This window comes from Micropterus salmoides, unplaced genomic scaffold, assembly GCF_014851395.1.
Source record: "Micropterus salmoides isolate LMB-PRFRI ecotype aquatic unplaced genomic scaffold, ASM1485139v1 Ms_hic_scaffold_12, whole genome shotgun sequence".
Taxonomy (NCBI): domain Eukaryota; kingdom Metazoa; phylum Chordata; class Actinopteri; order Centrarchiformes; family Centrarchidae; genus Micropterus; species Micropterus salmoides.
In genome coordinates this window covers 20,595,394-20,614,284 of record NW_024040263.1, presented here as the reverse complement: position 1 = coordinate 20,614,284, position 18,891 = coordinate 20,595,394, and the positions used below count along the sequence as shown (strand labels likewise).

Sequence of the window (18,891 nt, the reverse complement as noted above, 5' to 3'; positions counted from 1 at the left end):
TTCATGTGGAATATCACACCCACTGAGGATGACATCTAATTTGAATCAAACGTTCTTAGTGGTTGGCTGTGTGTGTCGGAATGGTAGCTTAGGATTTTTATTTTATTTTTTTACATGAAAGGCATCGCCTTCACAAGGATGAAGAGTGCTGTGGACTTTAAAAACATCCCACTCTCTATCCTAGACGTGACCACAAACAAAAAAAAATAAAAAAGCTATTGTGCTTGGCAGTTGGACTTTGTGGCATCCTTTTCTTTATCACAAAGAAAAGGCATGAATAGAAAGTCAAACAAACAAAAATCACCTGCTATTATTCTTTAGAGAATGTTGCAAGCACAAGCACACCCCAAACAACATGCTATTAAAGTCAAACAAAACCACACTGTAACAGTTAGACTTGCCACAGCGCAACAGTTCCGCAGCAATAGCCCTGGAATTATAGCCTATACCAAGGTCTGCATCCGTTCAGTTACATTTACCCCAGATTGTTTACAATGCTGCAAAGTCAAAATCAATAGGGCCTGCCAAGACGGGAACAGCCTAATGTTCCATTAGAACTCTCTGCTATTCAATTACAGCTCCAGAGTTGGAGAAGTTTCAGCTAGCTCAGGTCCCCAGAGGAGAAGCACAGAGAAAGTATGAGGCAGAGAGGGGGAGTAATAAATCTAAAACTGACAAACAGCAAAAATAAAGTTATGGCATCCTCCCACCTTTACCCACCCCCCATATTTTTTCAGTCTTCCTTGAAGCTGCAGTACAGGATATGGATGAGAGGAGTTCTTGAATGGTTGTTGATTTAATTTTTTCATTGTGTTTCATACATGCATTATTGTTTTTCAATTTCACTCATCTCTTTTGTAGTTTTAATTATCCTTTCACTGGGCTCCACCTCCTAAGACATGCCTTACCTCTCACCCTTTACGTGCATACATCTACGCTCCGGAGCTATACATCCAGAGATTGTTTTTTCTCCCCAGGAGGCAATCTACCGCACATAACGAGACCTCTCTCCGGGGAGTCAGTGGAAGAAAAGGCCTAATAACAGGCAAAAGAGGCACATAAAGAAAAGTCAAATCAAAAAGATAGAGAGGGACAACAAGAGAGCAGAATAAATGAAGTTTTCTTTGTCCCTCCTGTGGTGGTGATAGGTCGTCATGAGGGTCCCTATGGGGACAATTATTGGGCCTAGTGGCAAGAGTCAGTGTTTGTGTATGTTTGTGTGTGCGCATGTGTGTGGTAAAGACAGGCCTTTGTGGGAATACAGCAGAGAGGGCAAGACACAGAGGGAACAGTGCTTCCACGGTATGCCTTTTAAAATACACCAACACACCTTGAAATATCCTACAAAACCTGCTACTCTGAAGATAATCCCACAGCCTCCATCTTGGAATGGAATCCTCTTCCATACTATTACATACATGGCATGTAAATCCCACATTACAAAGAAAAAAAAAACTCAGTCCCAATTCAGTTATACGTTTGCCCTGTAATATTAGCACAGCGAAACTGTATTCTTGCCAGCCTATTGATCAACCAGCCTGTAAGATCAATCAGTAAAGCACTTTTTGCCCAGCCTGTTATGTCTGCATCCATGCCTGTTTGTTGATCTCTGCCACATTTGTTACAATATGATTTGTAAACAATAGGTACCCTGAATTTCTCATAGTAAGTGTGACTGTTCTGTCCTATGCCATGTGGCTCTACATGTATTGTCAAAACACATGTACTGTGCTGTTTATGGTGTCTTCCAAGCGCCGGCTTGTGATGTTTGCGCCAGGGCTGGCAGAGATGTTGGCTGTATTCCAGCTTTATTCTGTGGCCACACACAATCATTGCTCCAGGTCCTCTGTCTCTCAACGCATTCCATGGTGCCTTCAAATGCCTACCGAGTACTTTAGTGTACTTCCTCCAGATCATCTATGCTGCCATGTGCTCCAACTACCCCTGCCTGCAACTTGTTATGTGTTTGCTTGATGCATGCCTGAAACATGTCTCTTCCTATCTTTTGTAGATGTTCTGCCTGATGACTGATTTTGTGTTTATTTATCTGACACAGACCTGCCTCCTGATTGTGACACTAGTAATGCACGAAAAATTACCAAATTGATATTTTGTATTTTACTCAAGCAAGGGGATAATGTTGTGGTTCTCCTAGTTATGCTGTGATCTTTTTCTGTTTTTCTTCTCTATATGGTACGGTATTTATGCGTCGGCTATGCATACTGAAGAATCAAGAGAAACAATGTTTCTTTTGATAATGACCCAAAGACACACACAGGTACACATCACCAAAAAAATAAACAAATCTTCGAGCACATTATCAGAATGTCCTTCAAAAACAAATCCAAACACGTTTGTGGCAAGGTTTGTTCAGCCAAAAGTAGCAGCAATGTTGATGTATTTGATCTCACATTCAAACTAAATGGTAATATCTGTTTACCTGCAAGGCAGGTAAAACAAAACGAATCAAAACAAAACCATAATTAAACCATTTGACCCTTCCAGCAGATATGGAAATCAAGGCCACTGTGTAAAAAATGTAAAAAGCAATACTGACTCTACATTAAACAAATCATATTAAAGTGCAAAAATTTGCAGCACATGTTGGGGTGTTAAACCACTCTTTATTCCACCCCCACTTCTGTCTCTCATCCTTCTTGTTTTCCTTTGTTTCTCTTTTCTTTCTCCTTGTGTTGTATTCATACTTTTTCCTCCTATCTTTTAGGTCTGTTTGCATCCTTCTGACTTCTTTACTTATCCCACGTTATCCCCTTCTCTTTTTCTCTTCCCTTTCTCGCCACAGTTATCTTTGTCTCTTCTGCACCCTGTCTTTTCCCCTCTCATCCAGCCAATCATATTCCTCAGTGTGTTGCTGATGGTGTTGTAAGTGTGTGGTTTATATGCAGTGTTCTGTATTTAGATCTCTCACAGAGTCACAGTGTTCCATTTACCTTTCCCACAATGCATTGCTGGGGGATGGCCTCGATTATGCAAAATGCGCACGTGTGTGTGTGTGTATGTGATGTTTTTGAATAAGGCATAATACAGACGCGTGGGAGGGATGTCATCTTCATCCTCTCAGCTGTTCTCCTACATCTCTTTATCATAAAATTTTTCTGAAAATGTTAATCAAAGAGAGCTTTAATCTTATTTTCAACCTTATTTTTGATTTGTTTTGTAAGTGCACTTATGCTCTCCTATACACTGTTAGGGACACCAAACCATCACCCTAAAAAATCAGGCCTGTGACAACAGTCCTTGTCACAATTAAATCTGAGTCAAATCTAACCTACAAAGTTCAAGCTTTCTTTTGATTTGCATAGTGGTTTACCAGCTTTTGGAGTTTATGATCATGAAATCATAGTAAAAATCATTTACCTCAGTACAAGTGTCATGACTGCTCCAGCCAATGTGGATAGGAGCAAAAAGCAAAAAATCCTGTGGCATCAGTTTGGTGCATTAATTGCAACTTAATCACTGCAAAATGTTTGTTTTCAGTTTATACAGCTGTAGTAATGACTGGCTGTGTTGATTCGTGTTGTGTGTGAACACTCTTGCATGTAGTCCAGAGGTCAAACTCCAGCGATGAAAGCGATGCCATTTTCAAAATCGCGTTATGTGTTAAACCAGCATAACTCTGCGTTCCCAGCATGGCAGTGGTGCGTTCAAGGACATTACAGCCTGCTTAGTCTTTTCAATTGTGCCTATTTATGGAGGGCTTGGTGGCGGAGATGGCCGAGGAAGCGTTTCACTGTTCCTTGAGACTTTTCCATGTGGAATGGTGACACTGTTGCAAGCCAACAGACTGGATGGATGGCATTTTGAGGCGAGACTACTCCCTCCAAATCTGCCGTATCCAGCGTTGACATACATACGTAAATATATATATATATATAGTACACAGAAACAGTTACCAGGGGTTTAACAAAATTAATGGCAGCTGACCAGCGATTATTTGTGATTATATGTGAAGCATTATGAAATGTCACTGTAGCGTGTTCTACAAATGGTTAAAACAAACATACTATACAACCCAAAGGAAATTTTAAAAAAATTTTAAAAATCAATGGTGAGTTTGGAGAGTTCATTTTTGTTTTCTTTGCGAAAGGGTCATGTTATGATATGTCGAGATACAACAAGCAATGAATTCAGGTGAGCAGAGTTTCAACAGGCGAGACGTTAGAGGCTGCATGTACAGTAGATGTTAGGTAGTCCTGGAAGGTCCCATAGAACAGCCCAGGCAAAGGCATTGTGTACTTCTCTTTAATGTAGGTGGGGTGGTTAACCAGGCATACATTTGCAAAATCAACCATTAGTCTTCTTCCCTAAAATCTTTTCATTTGAAAAAATTTAAAATACTGTTTGAAAACACTCCCTGTAAAGCATAAATCTCACTTTTGTGCTGCTTGTGTAATTAAATCTTTATCTCCTCATTGTGGTGTGCCAAACTGTAATTGGCTCATCACTGCCCCCTGAGGCAGAAAGCTGGTTGGTGAGAATCTCATTTTTAGCAGGTGTTTTTCTGCCAATATTCCACTCTCAAAAACAAACTGGGACAATCAACACAAAGGGGGCTTTATGCTTTATTGCAGTTTTCAACAATATTTTTTGGTTTTGCATAATAAAAGACTTTAAATGAAGAGTAAGTGATTCTGCAGAAGTATTGTTTATATGTGAACTCAACTGCCTAACAGATACACCTCTCCCTTCAGTGCTCCCCTAGTCGCCCTGTCCCCAGTGTTCAAATGCCTTTGCTTTTGCCTGGTGATACAACTTTCTTCTCTGTTTATACTTTTGCTCTTTAGCTGCTTCTGGGTCATCTCTTCTTCATAGCGCCTGAAGGAAAACCAGTCGGAAAACCAGATTTTCTTTCAGAGCACACACGAGACGGAGAGAACCGTGAGGACATATTTGCTGAATTTAAAGTATATTTTATCACAATCACTTAGTATCCCTTTAAGGATGAGAACTAACTGGTCTATTAAAGAGCAGTGCACAACAATCTCCCTGACCTTACCTATGGGACCCTCCTTCCTTCTATGCAGTGGATAAGTCTCTCCCAAACAGGTATGAAGATGTTTCTACACTGCCAGCAAAGTGGTGAGACGTTTGTTTGTCTGTTGAGTAAAATTAAAGAAGATACAATGAGGCTCAATGCAGCTGGTGATAATCAACTATTCAACTTTGGGTCTGACTTGTAGGGCCACCGCAATTTATCCCCAAAAGGGAGGCTAGACAGAAAAAGTTTGGAAACTACAGCTGTTTGTAGGGTTGGGCCGATAGACGATGCCATCATCCCGCTTCTCTCTGTCTCTCTCTGTCTCTCTCCCTGTATGTATCTGCTCTCCTGACTTTCTCCATCAAGAATATGTTTTATTAAGTCACCGAAAGGACACAGAACTTTTTCCCTAAGTTTTCCAACCGTGATCAATTGTCACAGCAGCAGGTGTGCCGCCGACACATTCTCACTCCCGACTCGTCACATATTGACACTTGGTCAAAGCCCTTTGGCGTCGCTTTGTAACGCCCAGGGTACCCCTTTAGCATCATTTTAGCAAAAATACAAATACAATTTCCGGTTAGACTTTCAAAATAAAACGCTAGCGTTTTGAAACATCGCCATTTTGAAATGGCACATTATTAAAGTCGTGAAACATTGCAATTTGTTTAGGTTTAGGCACAAAAAGTACTGGTTAAGGTTAGGAAAAGATCATGGTTTGGGTTAAAATAACTACGTAGGTAAGTTAACACGTAAGTTAACTTACATCAGTTGCGTAATTACATAATATACGTTACTCACGTAACTTATAAAAATATTTAATGTTGACTTTTTGTTTCACACAGGACACGAACCCCGGTGTCCTGGTTCTAAGTTAGGGTTCTGGCCCTCCATCCACCCCAAACACCTCCTTACTGTGTCTTTTGTGTTAAATATCTGCCTTGGCTATCAAAAACTGACACTACAGGGCTTTCCCCAATGCGTTGATCTATGATCTATAGGGATCCCCAGTGCATTACAAACTTGACAATGCGTCCATATGTGACAAGTCGGGGAGTGAGAACGGGTTGGTGCCGCATGCCGCCTTGTGACGTAGCCTATCAAATAATTGACACCAACATCTGCACTCCTTCACTGTTGCTTTGCCTGCTCTGTGCTTGTAAGAAGTGCAGTCTACGTGCAGTCTACATATGTAAATGCTTCGTACTTGTATAGCGCCTTTCTAGTCTTTTTCGACCACTCAAAGCGCTTTTTACACTACACTCTGCATTCACCATTCACACACATTCATTCACTGAGCCTAAGTGCTCAAACAGAAACTAACATTCACACTGGCATACACTGGCGGAACAGCCACCAGAGGCAATTCGGGGTTCAGTATCTTGCCCAAGGATACTTCGACATGTAGCCTGGAGGAGCCAGGGATTAAAACGCCAACCTCTCGATTAACGGGCAACCCACTCTACCTCCTTATAAGACGACCGTTACTCCCCCCACACACACACACACGTACACACACCCACCCTCGCTCCACCCAATGTCATCGTTCATCCCAATGTTTTAATGTATACCTTGTCCAAGTTTACCAGCCTTTTTTGTTTACCACTACATCACTTGTTCTCTCCTCTTTACTGTATCAAGGATTAAAATCCTTCCTCTTCTCACCTTGCTCCTTATCCTCTCTCCCTGTTCTGCCACACTTATAGGTGAGGTGCTACTCATGTCTATACTGATGACTCCAACATGCATCAACATAATTTAGGCTACCTCTCTTCTCTTCATTCATTCCTGTATTCACTATTTTTCCACTTCACCATCACTCTCCATGTTGTAGTACTCTTATCTTTTCCCATTATCCAGGCCCAAAGGATCCTCTTTAGTGTCATGAGTTTGTTTGTGTCTCTGTGTTGTCTTGGCTAATGACATTGTAGCAATTCAATGGGTTCTTGGTGTATTTATGAGTGTGTGTGTGTCCATGTTACTAGGTTTCTGGTTTAGCTCTAAGCCTATACAGTATCTACCACAGGCCACAGCAGTTCACCAAAAGCTCCCACAACCAACAAAGCAAGCTAGTTTAGTTTATTTCATGTCATATTTCATTTGTGTCTTTCCTCTGATGTAAGTGAGTAATATCTTGTTACAGTAATTTATGAGCACTTGTATTTGTGGGGCTCCACAAGTTAGTGTCTTATACTTTTTTCTCCCATGATATTAGGTCCACATGTTTTCATATTGTATGAATACTGTATGTTGTTTGAGTACTATTCTGGCATAACACCTTAAACTTCATAATAATAGTGAGATTTCAGATGATTAACAATTGATGTAATATGTATATAACACGACTTACACTGATGTTTGTGGGTGAACTGAATTAAATAGTAACAGAGCCCTGGTTAAATCCAAGAAGATAAATATTCTTTTTTAAATGTTGTCTGGATTGGTAGTCAGCACCCCTGCAGCAAGGATCTTGTTGCTCAACTGTCTGTGTCGCTCTATGGTTCTGTCTTTTGTCTCCCCATCTCTCTACAGTATGTCTCTTCACAAAACATGCAGTAGACTGTTGTGTCCTCAGGGAGTCTAGTGGATACTTCTGATTCTGCATGCTCCCTACAATGCAACCACACTTCACAGTAAAGGCACAGTGACTATAGTCAATATCAAAACAAGAGCATACCTGCTGTTTAAAAAATGTGAGAGTGACCTGCTGTTTGCTTTCATGAAAGAAGATAAGCTCTGCTTAATACACACACTCAAATACACACAATATTGCATACACACAGATATGCATTGGCTTCCTCATGGGTACAAAACATCAATTTCTGCTCAAAATAAAGTAAAAAATAAAGTTTTGAGAGCAAAAATATCATTAGATACGTACACAGGCACATGCAATCCTTACCTACATCATCACAGACTTAACACATAAACACATTGGCTGGCAATCACACACTTGCAGAATACACACACAGTATACAGTAAAAAAACACAAAACTACAATTTCTAAACGCGATAGATAGATAGATAGATAGATAGATGTGCGGATGTGCATGCTTGAACTCATGAGCAAGTACAATCTGACACAACAGGAGACAGCTTCAAACAACATGCTGGAAAATCAAATTAACTCCCAATACAATATTACAGTGATGTTGAACTAAAAGTTTTGAGTCCCTTCCTCTTGTTTTACAACTTCAAAGTTTCAAGCTAAAACTGTGTTGACCTGGTAACAAGTTTAAAGTTGCCTCCAACCTGCCACATTGCCTACATTATAAACACAGCAGATCATACCCTTCATATCGCAACCACCTGATCCCCATCCTGGCTCTGGCTAAATCTACATCTGTCCACTGCAGAGGCTCTAGGAGGAACTGTGTGTATTCATATAATATTATAACATGAATAAAAGTATAAAAGAGAAAAGATCGGGGTGCCGATACAGGTGCCAACATGTGAACACCATGTAAATGTGAAGTACTGGCACTGTGCTGAAAAAAATGAATACTGATAACCCTGGAGTGCAGGCTTGGTGGGCCCTGAGACTACATAGGACACTCCATAAAAATATTTAAATCAAGAAAGTCCTTAGTTAAGTAAGGGGATGGCTGTAATATTATTATTACAACCCACCCCACCCCTGCCAGCCATTGTTTAGCTAGCTGTATCAGCAAAGTGGTTAGAGAAATAATAATGGGAAAAAATGCATCACATCTTGTCTAAGAAACTACATTTTAATCTAATAGAAGTCATACAATTTTATCTGTAATAATATAGATACTAAAAAAAATATAGTCTTGGTCAAAACATTTACTTTCTTACCTCAAAATTTATTTTTTTCTCTCTATATTATGAATGTGCCTGTTTCCAGCCCTGACAGTGTTTGAATGTGTGTGAATGGTGAATGCAATGTAGTGTAAAAGCGCTTTGATTGGTCGCAAAGACGAGAAAGACGCTATACAAATACGGAGCATTTACATTTACATTTACAACCACCATGCAGGTTCTGGGAGGAAATAGGTAAATACTGAAATGATCTCAAGACTCCTGTCTGATCCCTAATTGGTGTTGTTACAACTCTCCCCATGTTACAACCTACATACAGTATAACCCCTTTAAGCCATTTTATTAACGCATCATTTTAAAGTTAATTTAAGCAATGGTATGATTCTGGCCACTATTCATGGAAGCAGAGCAGAGATTGTTTGCTTGAAATAAAAACAAAAATGTGGTGATTACACCCGGCTCACATTAACTCAATGCTGGTGATTTGTCACGTTGTTCTCAGTTAAATAATGTCACTGTTCAAAGTCACGTAGTAGCATATTAATCACTGCCATTTTGGAAGCAATACACTGGTGAAATTGACTCATGTTTAATCATCTTGATGTGAGTGTGATTCTGTATTTCTGTCCCTTGATAAATAACCTATATAGTGAGAAGTGCTTCATATGTGAAAATAAACGTTACCTTTCAGGTGATGAATAGTAACATGGTAATGGTGAGGTTGACTCCCAATTTCTCTGACATCACTGATCTAATTTTTAACATGTAGAGAAGGTTACACTGATTAGAAACAAAATAAATGATTTATATCACATAAATAATTTTTCTCACTATTTTTTCCCACTATTGTGGGTAGCGATGGTTCAGTAGATGAGGCACATGCCTTTGGTGTGGGAGGCCCGGATTCAAGTCAAGTCAAGTCAAACTGTGACACATCCACCAATGTGTCCCTCAGCAAGACACTTAACCCCAAGTTGCTCCAGAGCAAATTAATGAATTAATATTACCTGTTATTAAAGAACTACCCATTCAATTAAAATTAACTTAATTAAAATTCAATTGTTAGTTCAATTCAATAGTTTAGTTCAGTATAGTTTAATATTTTTTTATCAAAGGTGTAGAGGGTGTATGCTGAACAGATAAAACCCTTTCACCAAAACCCTTTGGTAAAAAATAGATTTGGGGTTGTTTAAATAAAACTGACTTGACTTTTAGGTTGACAATGCCATTGTGTCATCCCAGCATGACAGTATATTCGATTACACAGTAAGCAGGTGTGTAGAGTTTGTAGTATGCATTACATTAGTGATTATAACGAATACAGCAAAGTCTAAAGTCATGGCAATTGGCAATGTTGGACATGTTTCGGAGCTTGAATCCTACAGATTTTAAATACTTAACCAATACATTTTCCTGTCCTCCTTACAGCTGAACTGTTATTTAATTCTGATTTGTAAGGCTGGTTAGATGAATGTGACTCATATATCTTCAATGTGAAGAAACTGTACAAAATATGGCTATGGGTAAAAATAATAAAGTAGCAACAGCTGAAGTAGTGAAAACTTGATTAATGCTGCACTTGAAAAACAGGAGGAGCTGCATCCACAGTATTTCTCCTCTATACAAGTGGCTCTCGGGTTTATCATGCAATGCATTTGCAACAATGTTGCTGTGACATCTTGGCCTTTTCCATCGATTTCCCCTGTCCAGTAAAAAAAAAGATACATAAAAAGTAAGCAACATTTTAGAGATTTAAAGTTGAAGCAGTTTCTCGCTTACCAGCTCCACTCAAAACTATGTCTACACAAGTGTTTATTGATACTCCTTTTATCTTCTCTAACAACCCTATTTATTCTCTTCATCTTGCCTCTCTTCTCTTCCCAAATTATGTTTTCCTCCTCATCATCCTTCACTCGTTCTACAAGCCCTCTCGTCTGACTTCCTCACCATCATTCTTTACTGTTCATTTCTCTCCACTCTTATCCCTAATACTCTCATATCTTTTTTTAAATCTCCAGTCATCCTTTCTTTCTCCTATTATATATGTATATAAAGTACATATATTTTATCTTCACCATCCTCCTGTTCTTTTATACCAGTGTGCTCTCCCATCCTCTATATTGTGCTAATGTCAATATTAGTAAATCTTTCAGGTGAGCTCCCTACTCCTCCTGGTGTTATCCATCTTTCTTTCATCAATATTTCCTCTAGTATTCCGTAGCTTTCTGTATTTGTCTGATTACAGCTATATACCATACATGTACAGTATATAACATACAGAGTTTTTAACAGTATATTAAAACATAACGAGTTAAATTGAGAGAACATATGGTTCTGTATAAGATAAAAATGAGATTCCTTCTGTTATGACGTTTTCAAACCCACTCAAAGCCATGAACATTGTTGTCAATCTCACAACAGCAGTACCCTATGTTCTGAGTGTAAAAGCCTATGCTGTGGGTAATGCTTCTGTGCACTTCTCACCAAAATTATCTTCTGAGCAAACCATTCACATCAGTGTAAATGGTGTTTCGGATTGCTCTACATGCTTCACAAAGGAAGCAGAAAAATACGCTAAAGTATTAGATAAACTATCCCAACAGTGTCTTTCCAAACACAGACAAGGTCATAAGAAGAAGTATTAGTATTATTAAAGAAATTAAACCACTATAAGCAATGTAGGACTTCAGTATACACATTTATCTTTACACATTTGATGCCTGTGTGACAAACAACACAGCTGTGTGGAGTAGTACATCTTTCATACATTTCCTCTCAATTGTCCTCCTCCACACTCACACACACACACACACACACACACACAAACACAATGTGTCTGTGACAACGTGACACAATTGAAGTCAATCCCCCTTACTTACTATTCATACATATGAACACACACACAAACACGCTTGAGCACACATGCACCCGAGGATTGTCCTACATAGTGTCCGTGTTGCCTCAGCTGATGGGATCGATCATACATCACATACATGATAAAGGACAGGAGACAGACTACAACGGACAGTCAGGACTGCAGAAAAAATAATCGGTGCCAACCTGCCCTCCATTCAGGACTTATACATTTCCAGAGTCAGGAAACGGTCAGGAAACAGCACTGCAGATCCATCTCACCCCGGACACAACCTGTTCCAGCTCCTCCCCTCTGGTAGGTGCTACAGAGCACTGTACACCAAAACCAACAGACTCAGGAACAGTTTCTTCCCACAAGCCATCACTCTGATGAACAGCTGATTTCTGACTCACAGTGTCAGGAACAATTCCTGTGCAATAACCCAGTAACTCTGTCTCTAATCAGCACCTGTTCACTGGTTTCCACTTATTATTTATTTATTCACCATTCTCTATTTCAGTGCTGCTCATATGTCATATTGTATATACTATATACCAATACACCTACTTCAGGTCATAAGGTCATAGGTCTTATTTATTTTTTCCAGCATCCTTTGCACTATGCTCCATCACACTGAGTACATGTGTACATGTATGCATGTATGTGTATGTGTACCTGTATATCATATCCACCTTCAACATGTACATAATGAGAATAGTTTACTCTTGCATCCTTTGCACTCTGATTACTGCACTATTTGTCAATATGTCTATATTGTTTTGTTCATAGTGTGTATATTAGTGTTGTACTGTGTAGTTTGTGTCTGATTTTATTTTATTATATTATTATTTTATTATTGTATAAGTAAGCACATCGTGAGCAATGGACAATCCTGAGTCAAATTCCTCGTATGTGTACACATACCTGACAATAAAACTGATTCTGATTCTGATTCTGAAATAGACCCTGACTGCTGGGAACAACGCCTGAATTTTGCTCATTATAGTGGTTGGAACATAAGGACTTATACACACACACTACAACATGTATGAAAAACATTAGGAAAGCAGTTGAACCTTAAATGACAGAATTGATTGAAGCATGGCTACATTCATGCCAAAACACATACACATGAAGACATAAAATCACAAAGAATAGTCAACAGGTGCATAGGTTTTTGTTCTACAAAGTGCCGTGCCTTTCTCTTTGAGCTATAGAGGCACACACACATACACCAACACACATACTAACACACATACACTCAAACGGACATGTGGTCTTACCCTTCGAGACTGGATCTCTTTGACGTACAAAGGCAATAGGAATTCAGACACTCCCTCCAATCTGACACCTTCCTTGGTCACCCGCAGATTCCCCATACCATCCTAAAAAGACGGACATAGACACAGAGATATAGAGCGGAATTAAGTGGTTATTCACAGAACAAATGACAAGTCAAGTGAAAGCAATCTAAATATGTGCACATATAGTTTCCTCATCTCCACAGAGTCCGAATCTACTACCCTGCTCAGCTACATTCTGATGAGTTTTATGTATAAATGATAAAAACATATAATACTATTTGCCAGGTTAATCACTTAGTCATAAGTTTAAATAGCTTCAGATTTCAGAGAGCCTGAAATACATTTAACAAGTTCTACTTGTGTGTCCTTGTGTTAAAGGTTTTGTTGTCTCGTTGTATATATCTGAACCATTTGTAAAAAAAACTAAAATAAATAAATGTTATTTGGATCAACCAGTTTACACCATCCATCATATAAAACCGCACTTGACTGTAAGCTTATATCATGCGTCAGAATGTGGTTGGGAAAAAATTTACTAATCTTTCCCTTATCCTGTGAGTGGATTGTAACATTTCTTTGCAGCTCTGTATCTCACCACAGCTCTGTATTGTTTCACTGTAACTACAAATTGGCACTTCTACCTGGAACTGAAGCTAAACAGAATTACAGAATTAAAATGCAAACAACTCGTGGAAGTGATAGTCAGATCCCTTACTTAAATAAAAGCACAAGTATTTAACCTAAAAGCAATAATTTCATTGAAACCATGTGAGACATTTAGAGGGGAATGTCTCTGGTGGAACTGCTAATAACTCATAGATATCTGAAATGTGACAAGAGGCCCAAACTGCATGCTGACTTTTGTAAACTGGTTTAATCTTTAACAATGAATTGCATTTTGTAAGATTCTCATGTGTTTTTTAATGTAAAATCTAGATCTGAAAATGAACCAGTACCTACATCTGTCAAATAAAATGGAAATATTCAAGTAAAAAGAACCTCAAAAATGTAATTAACAGCACTTGAGGAAAGTCACAGCTACTTTCCACCAGTGATGAATACAAAAAGTTGTCAAAACTTTACCCATCAGAGTACTTACTCATCAAGGGTAGCTTAACTTCAGAAAATACAATTTTGGAACAACCTTGGCCCCAGTCACATATTACATTTATGAAAATACAAAATGTATGGCATTTGTCGTGTTTCATCTGCTTTATCTTGCAAATGTGTCCTGACTTAATGTCACCATGAATGTCAGTATTTAAGACATTACACTATTAAAGGTCTTAGGTTTAGACAATTTAAGATGTGCTCAGAGTTCTTAAGGATCTCCAGATACCCAGTAGTACTTAGTATTAAAATTAGTCATTGATGAGCAGTGTAATATTGATGTGAGATGGGAATACCATGTATTCACACAGGTCTGCTTCATCTACAGCCAGATCCTGTTTTACAGAGGATGTTCTTAACAGTCTTTAATATATTTTTAATGTAAGCATGTGATTATTAATACACATAGTCATCAAAGAGCATCACATAATAACCATTGCACCCAAAAAAACACAGAATGGAAGGGCAAGGAGGGAAATTATATGTTACACTTCATGTACATGTTGCGATTACATTATCATTTAGCAGCAACATATCCCAGAAGTCTTATTGATTGGCAAACTGCATAGCCAACAAGGAAGGACACATCCAATGATCTCAGGGAGCGGGAAGGGACATGGGGCAATAATAGATCTGAGGTTGGTGTGACACCTCTCATGGTTTTGTAAGTAATACCTTGAAATTAATTCTAAAAGGAACAGGTAGCCAGTGTAAGGAAGCCAGGATCTGTAAAATGTGATCATGTTTCCTAGACAAAGTCAAAATCCTGGAGCTTTGGATGAGCTGGAGGGGGAAGAGAATTATGGGGGTTTTTTTGATGCCAGAGAGTAAGGAAATACAGTATTCTAATTGAATAGTTATGAAGGTGTGGATAACAATTTCCAGATTTGTGGTAGAAAGCACTGGTTTAATACTTGAAAAGATTATGAGAGAAAAAAAATAGAGGTTTTCTAAGCTGAGGTTTTCATAAAAAAATTACACCAAGCTTTCTGCAGTGCTGTTATTGAATGCAGCCTAATGCAATATGAGTTACTGAATGGCACATAGGGTTGGGCCGAACCCCGCCCCCCCAGCAAAAAAATCTCAAATTTTCTAATTACACCACCCTGTGAAAGCAGCTTTTAATGACCACAAACATTCTTATTATTGTTTTTAAGTATGCTTTGCACGTGTTGTTCTGACACACTCCCACACACCTACACCTCAGGTAAACACCCCGGCTTACCCTGCCTCTCTCTGTCTCACTCCCCCGTCTGCTCCACTTTCTCCATCAGCAGTAGCCTATGTTTTATAAAGTCGCCTAAAACAGAACTTTTTTCCGTATATTTCCACCCGCGATCCGTTATCACGGCAGCAGGTGATGACGCAGCCTGTCCAGCAACTGAAACTAACATCTGCAATCTGTGTGTTCACTGTTGCTTTACCTGGTCCACCGCGACCGCGACTTGTAATCTAAGTTAATAGTCTACCAATTTTTTACAGAGTGAAGTTTAGCATAGAGTGCATACGACTATGAGCCCTGTATTGTTGTGTAAAGCACACATTTACAGTAGGCTGTAAAAATGGCTTTGTGCCGGTTTGTGATAGATCACAAACGAATGCTTGAAAGATTGTTGAATCAGACTTACATGGTAAGATTAAATTCCTTTCAAACAGCCATGCAGGGTATTAGGATAGTAGGGGCTATAACAGCACAAAGAGGCAGCTATTGTACTATGTCAAATCGGTGCTTAGCAGACTGAAAGTGGAGGGACTACAGCAGTGCAACAACTGCTTTGACCATGTGCTTGGTCAGAGTTTGATGAGGCCTCTGGGTATTGTAAGTTAAATGGAAACAAAAGTCTGTTGGTGAAGCAAATTGTTCCGCGGAAGTTGACACTTTCATGCGCACTGTCACGCATCATTGTCTTGTTTGTATAATCAGGTGAGCTGATAAGAGATCAGCTGTAATCATCAATATAATTGAAATGGATGTTTATCAGTTACTGGAAAAAGCATGGCAGTATGTAAGAGAGTTTTGTGGCCAAGAAAACATAGATCAGGGAATTGTAAACAAAGTAAATATAATTGTCCAATTTATACTGACTGTGTTAGTTTTTGGAGAAAATTAAAGAAACAAGCATGACAGGTGCGTCCCTGGTTATTCTGAAATAACTTTCCTCAGGGCAAACATGTTCAGGCTCAAAAAGTTGTTACTAGTGTAAAATAAGGTTATTTTGGCAGTAAAGCCTTAAACAAACACTGTGGATTGAACCAATTCAGCCTTCAATTGGAATAACTCTCCCACAGAATGTGTCGATGACAACAAATTAGTCTTGCTTCCCTGGTTCCCAGCTTTCTTTTCATGTTCACATATATTGATGAAACTGTCCATGAAGATAGGAAATTCTGTTCAGAATGCTGCACTGAATTATCATTAATTCTTAGGTGCAACAAACCAACAAAGCCTTTTAAATTAGAAATGTGCTCAAGGCACAAGAGGGAGAAAAGACAGTGAGGGAGAGAAATTGGGAGGATAAGACAATGAGGAGAGCAGGAGCGATGGAAGAGGAGGAAAATAAGTATAAGCTGGGGAAATAAAAAAACATAAAGAGGAATAAACTGCATGAAAACAGAATAAAATTGGAGCAAAATAAGACTAAAAACAGGCAGAGTCAGGCTCAACATCTGAGATGGAAACGCTGTAGCACAGGGCAGTGTTACAGATAATATGAAGATAGATAATATAAAAGCAGTGAAGGAGATATTGCTAGTCCGGAATTAGTCACACAGTCTGCAGTAAATGGAGAGGAGTGCTCTCTCGCACAAATTGACATACATATACTCACTCTTAACAGTCTGAACTCTCACAACAACAACATCAGTGTCTCCTCTCGGCTTCTGTTTCACTTGTCGAGGTATTTTGCCAAACAAACTGATCATCTTGTTTAAGCAAAGGGAGCAACTCATGAGAAATCAAGAGAAATACTATACTTGATACTTGACTATATGATTCAAAAAGTTTTACTTCACCGTATATAAATAATGTAATTTTAGTCTTTCTATTTTCAAGTTTTGTACTGATAAGACACATACAGTGTCACAGTTGTAATTTGACTGCTTTCTTGATTGGTGGTTGCAGCTAGTGACTTCAACATAAAGATGTATTTTGAATTATAACTTTAACGCCTCATTTCTGGCAGTATGTGGGGGGTTTCTACCTTCTTTTGCATAACACCCAATTAGAACACATGCATAGATTAGGAAACAACATAACTTGTTTAGATAAATGATATGAACTAAACTTGCTAGTTAACTTGCAAGTGAAAAAAAATGAATACTAAAGGTACTACTACTTTTATGGAAGTTTGTGCAAAATCTAAAAAGTTTGAATTAGAATCTGTTCAGGGTAATGGTTTCCGACAGATGATGATAATTGATCCATTTTATTACAAATCTGTAATCAAACAAACCTCCTCATATCAGAGGCGGGCAACCTTGACAGTCTGATATGTGATTTGTAACAAAAGACCAGTCCTTACCCCATATATTGGTCTATATGTAATTTCCACACACACACACACATACAAAAATGGAAGCATGGCAAAGTGATACGTGTGTCAGATCGATAAGTTAAACCAGCCAGAAGTTTACAGTGTTGTTGTTAGATCTATAGTCATTACACTGAATATACAGTGAAGTCTGGAACTTATTCAATAAGCCATAACATAACAGGCCTGGGAAATCACATACTCTCTCTCTCTCTCTCTCTCTCTCCCTCACACACACACAAATATACAAATATACACACAAACACTATTGTATAATGTACACAGATACCAGATACTACAGTATAACATGCACACACACACACACACACACACACACACAGAGCACAGAGGGAGAATGGTATACATACAGTATTAGGTCAGTTTGAACAAATTCACACGCACTGAGTTCCCTACAATGCCTCTCTAATCCACCCCCTCTCCCTTTCTCCCAGTCACACTCCCTGTCTCTCAATTCCACAAAACATGGAGACGATGATGTTAAAATTAATCAGGTGGTTTTATTCCACCTCACTGCTCCACTGTCCAACGCTGAAGTCTCATTCTGATTGAACATGACAGCTCTCCCTCTTTCTCTGAATCTGAAACACTGCTCGTCTTTTTGTTTTCATTTCAATTCAGTATGCATCACTGGCATGGGTGGTACATGAACATGAATGGATATTGCCAAAGCCATGAATACAATGGGAATTCACCAACAAACAGAAGAAAATTAGTAAATCTCTCCATTCATTCATTTATCTCTCATTGTTTAGCTCTCTCTCTCTCTCCCTGAATCTGTTTGTAGTGGCTTTTCTTCGTCCTACTTCTCTCCATCCCTCTCATCTGTCTCTCTCTTTGTCAATGTTAAATTAGTTTTGGAAAAATCAGCAGTTGTAATGCACCTTTTAGGAGGGCTTCTTGAATGAAAAGCACACGTGGTAATCACGTGCAAAGGCGTTTATAATTAAGCAAGAACTGGAAATAAACCTTTTGATTATTCATGAATAGAAGTTACAAATTGGCTTCAGTTCATTTCAGCGACCTGGATGTCTGGGTAAGTAAAGGATAAAATAAATACAACAGGATTTTTTGTATGTATTTCATTTTCATACTTTTTGTGTGATGTGTGTGAAGACTTTTTAGGATACAGATCTCCCTATAGTTTTTGGGGGGTTCAAATCTGTCATTGTTAAAGTAAATGGCTCAACCATAGAAAATAATATTTAACATTTAGTTATAATTTTATTTATACATTTATATTAATAGTACCATGCTTATTTTCATTTACGATTTGCTTTTTAAAAAAAAAAT

At 38.6% G+C, this 18,891-nt stretch overlaps 1 protein-coding gene across 1 annotated transcript in view; it reads right to left on the bottom strand.

The window, feature by feature from the left end:
* LOC119899362 (zeta-sarcoglycan) overlaps positions 1–18,891 on the bottom strand; it is a 422,063-nt gene that overhangs the window by 119,052 nt on the left and 284,120 nt on the right. Inside the window, exon 3 of the mRNA XM_038713897.1 lies at positions 12,920–13,021. Coding sequence (XP_038569825.1) covers positions 12,920–13,021 — 102 coding nt within the window. The remainder of the gene's footprint in view (positions 1–12,919; positions 13,022–18,891) is intronic.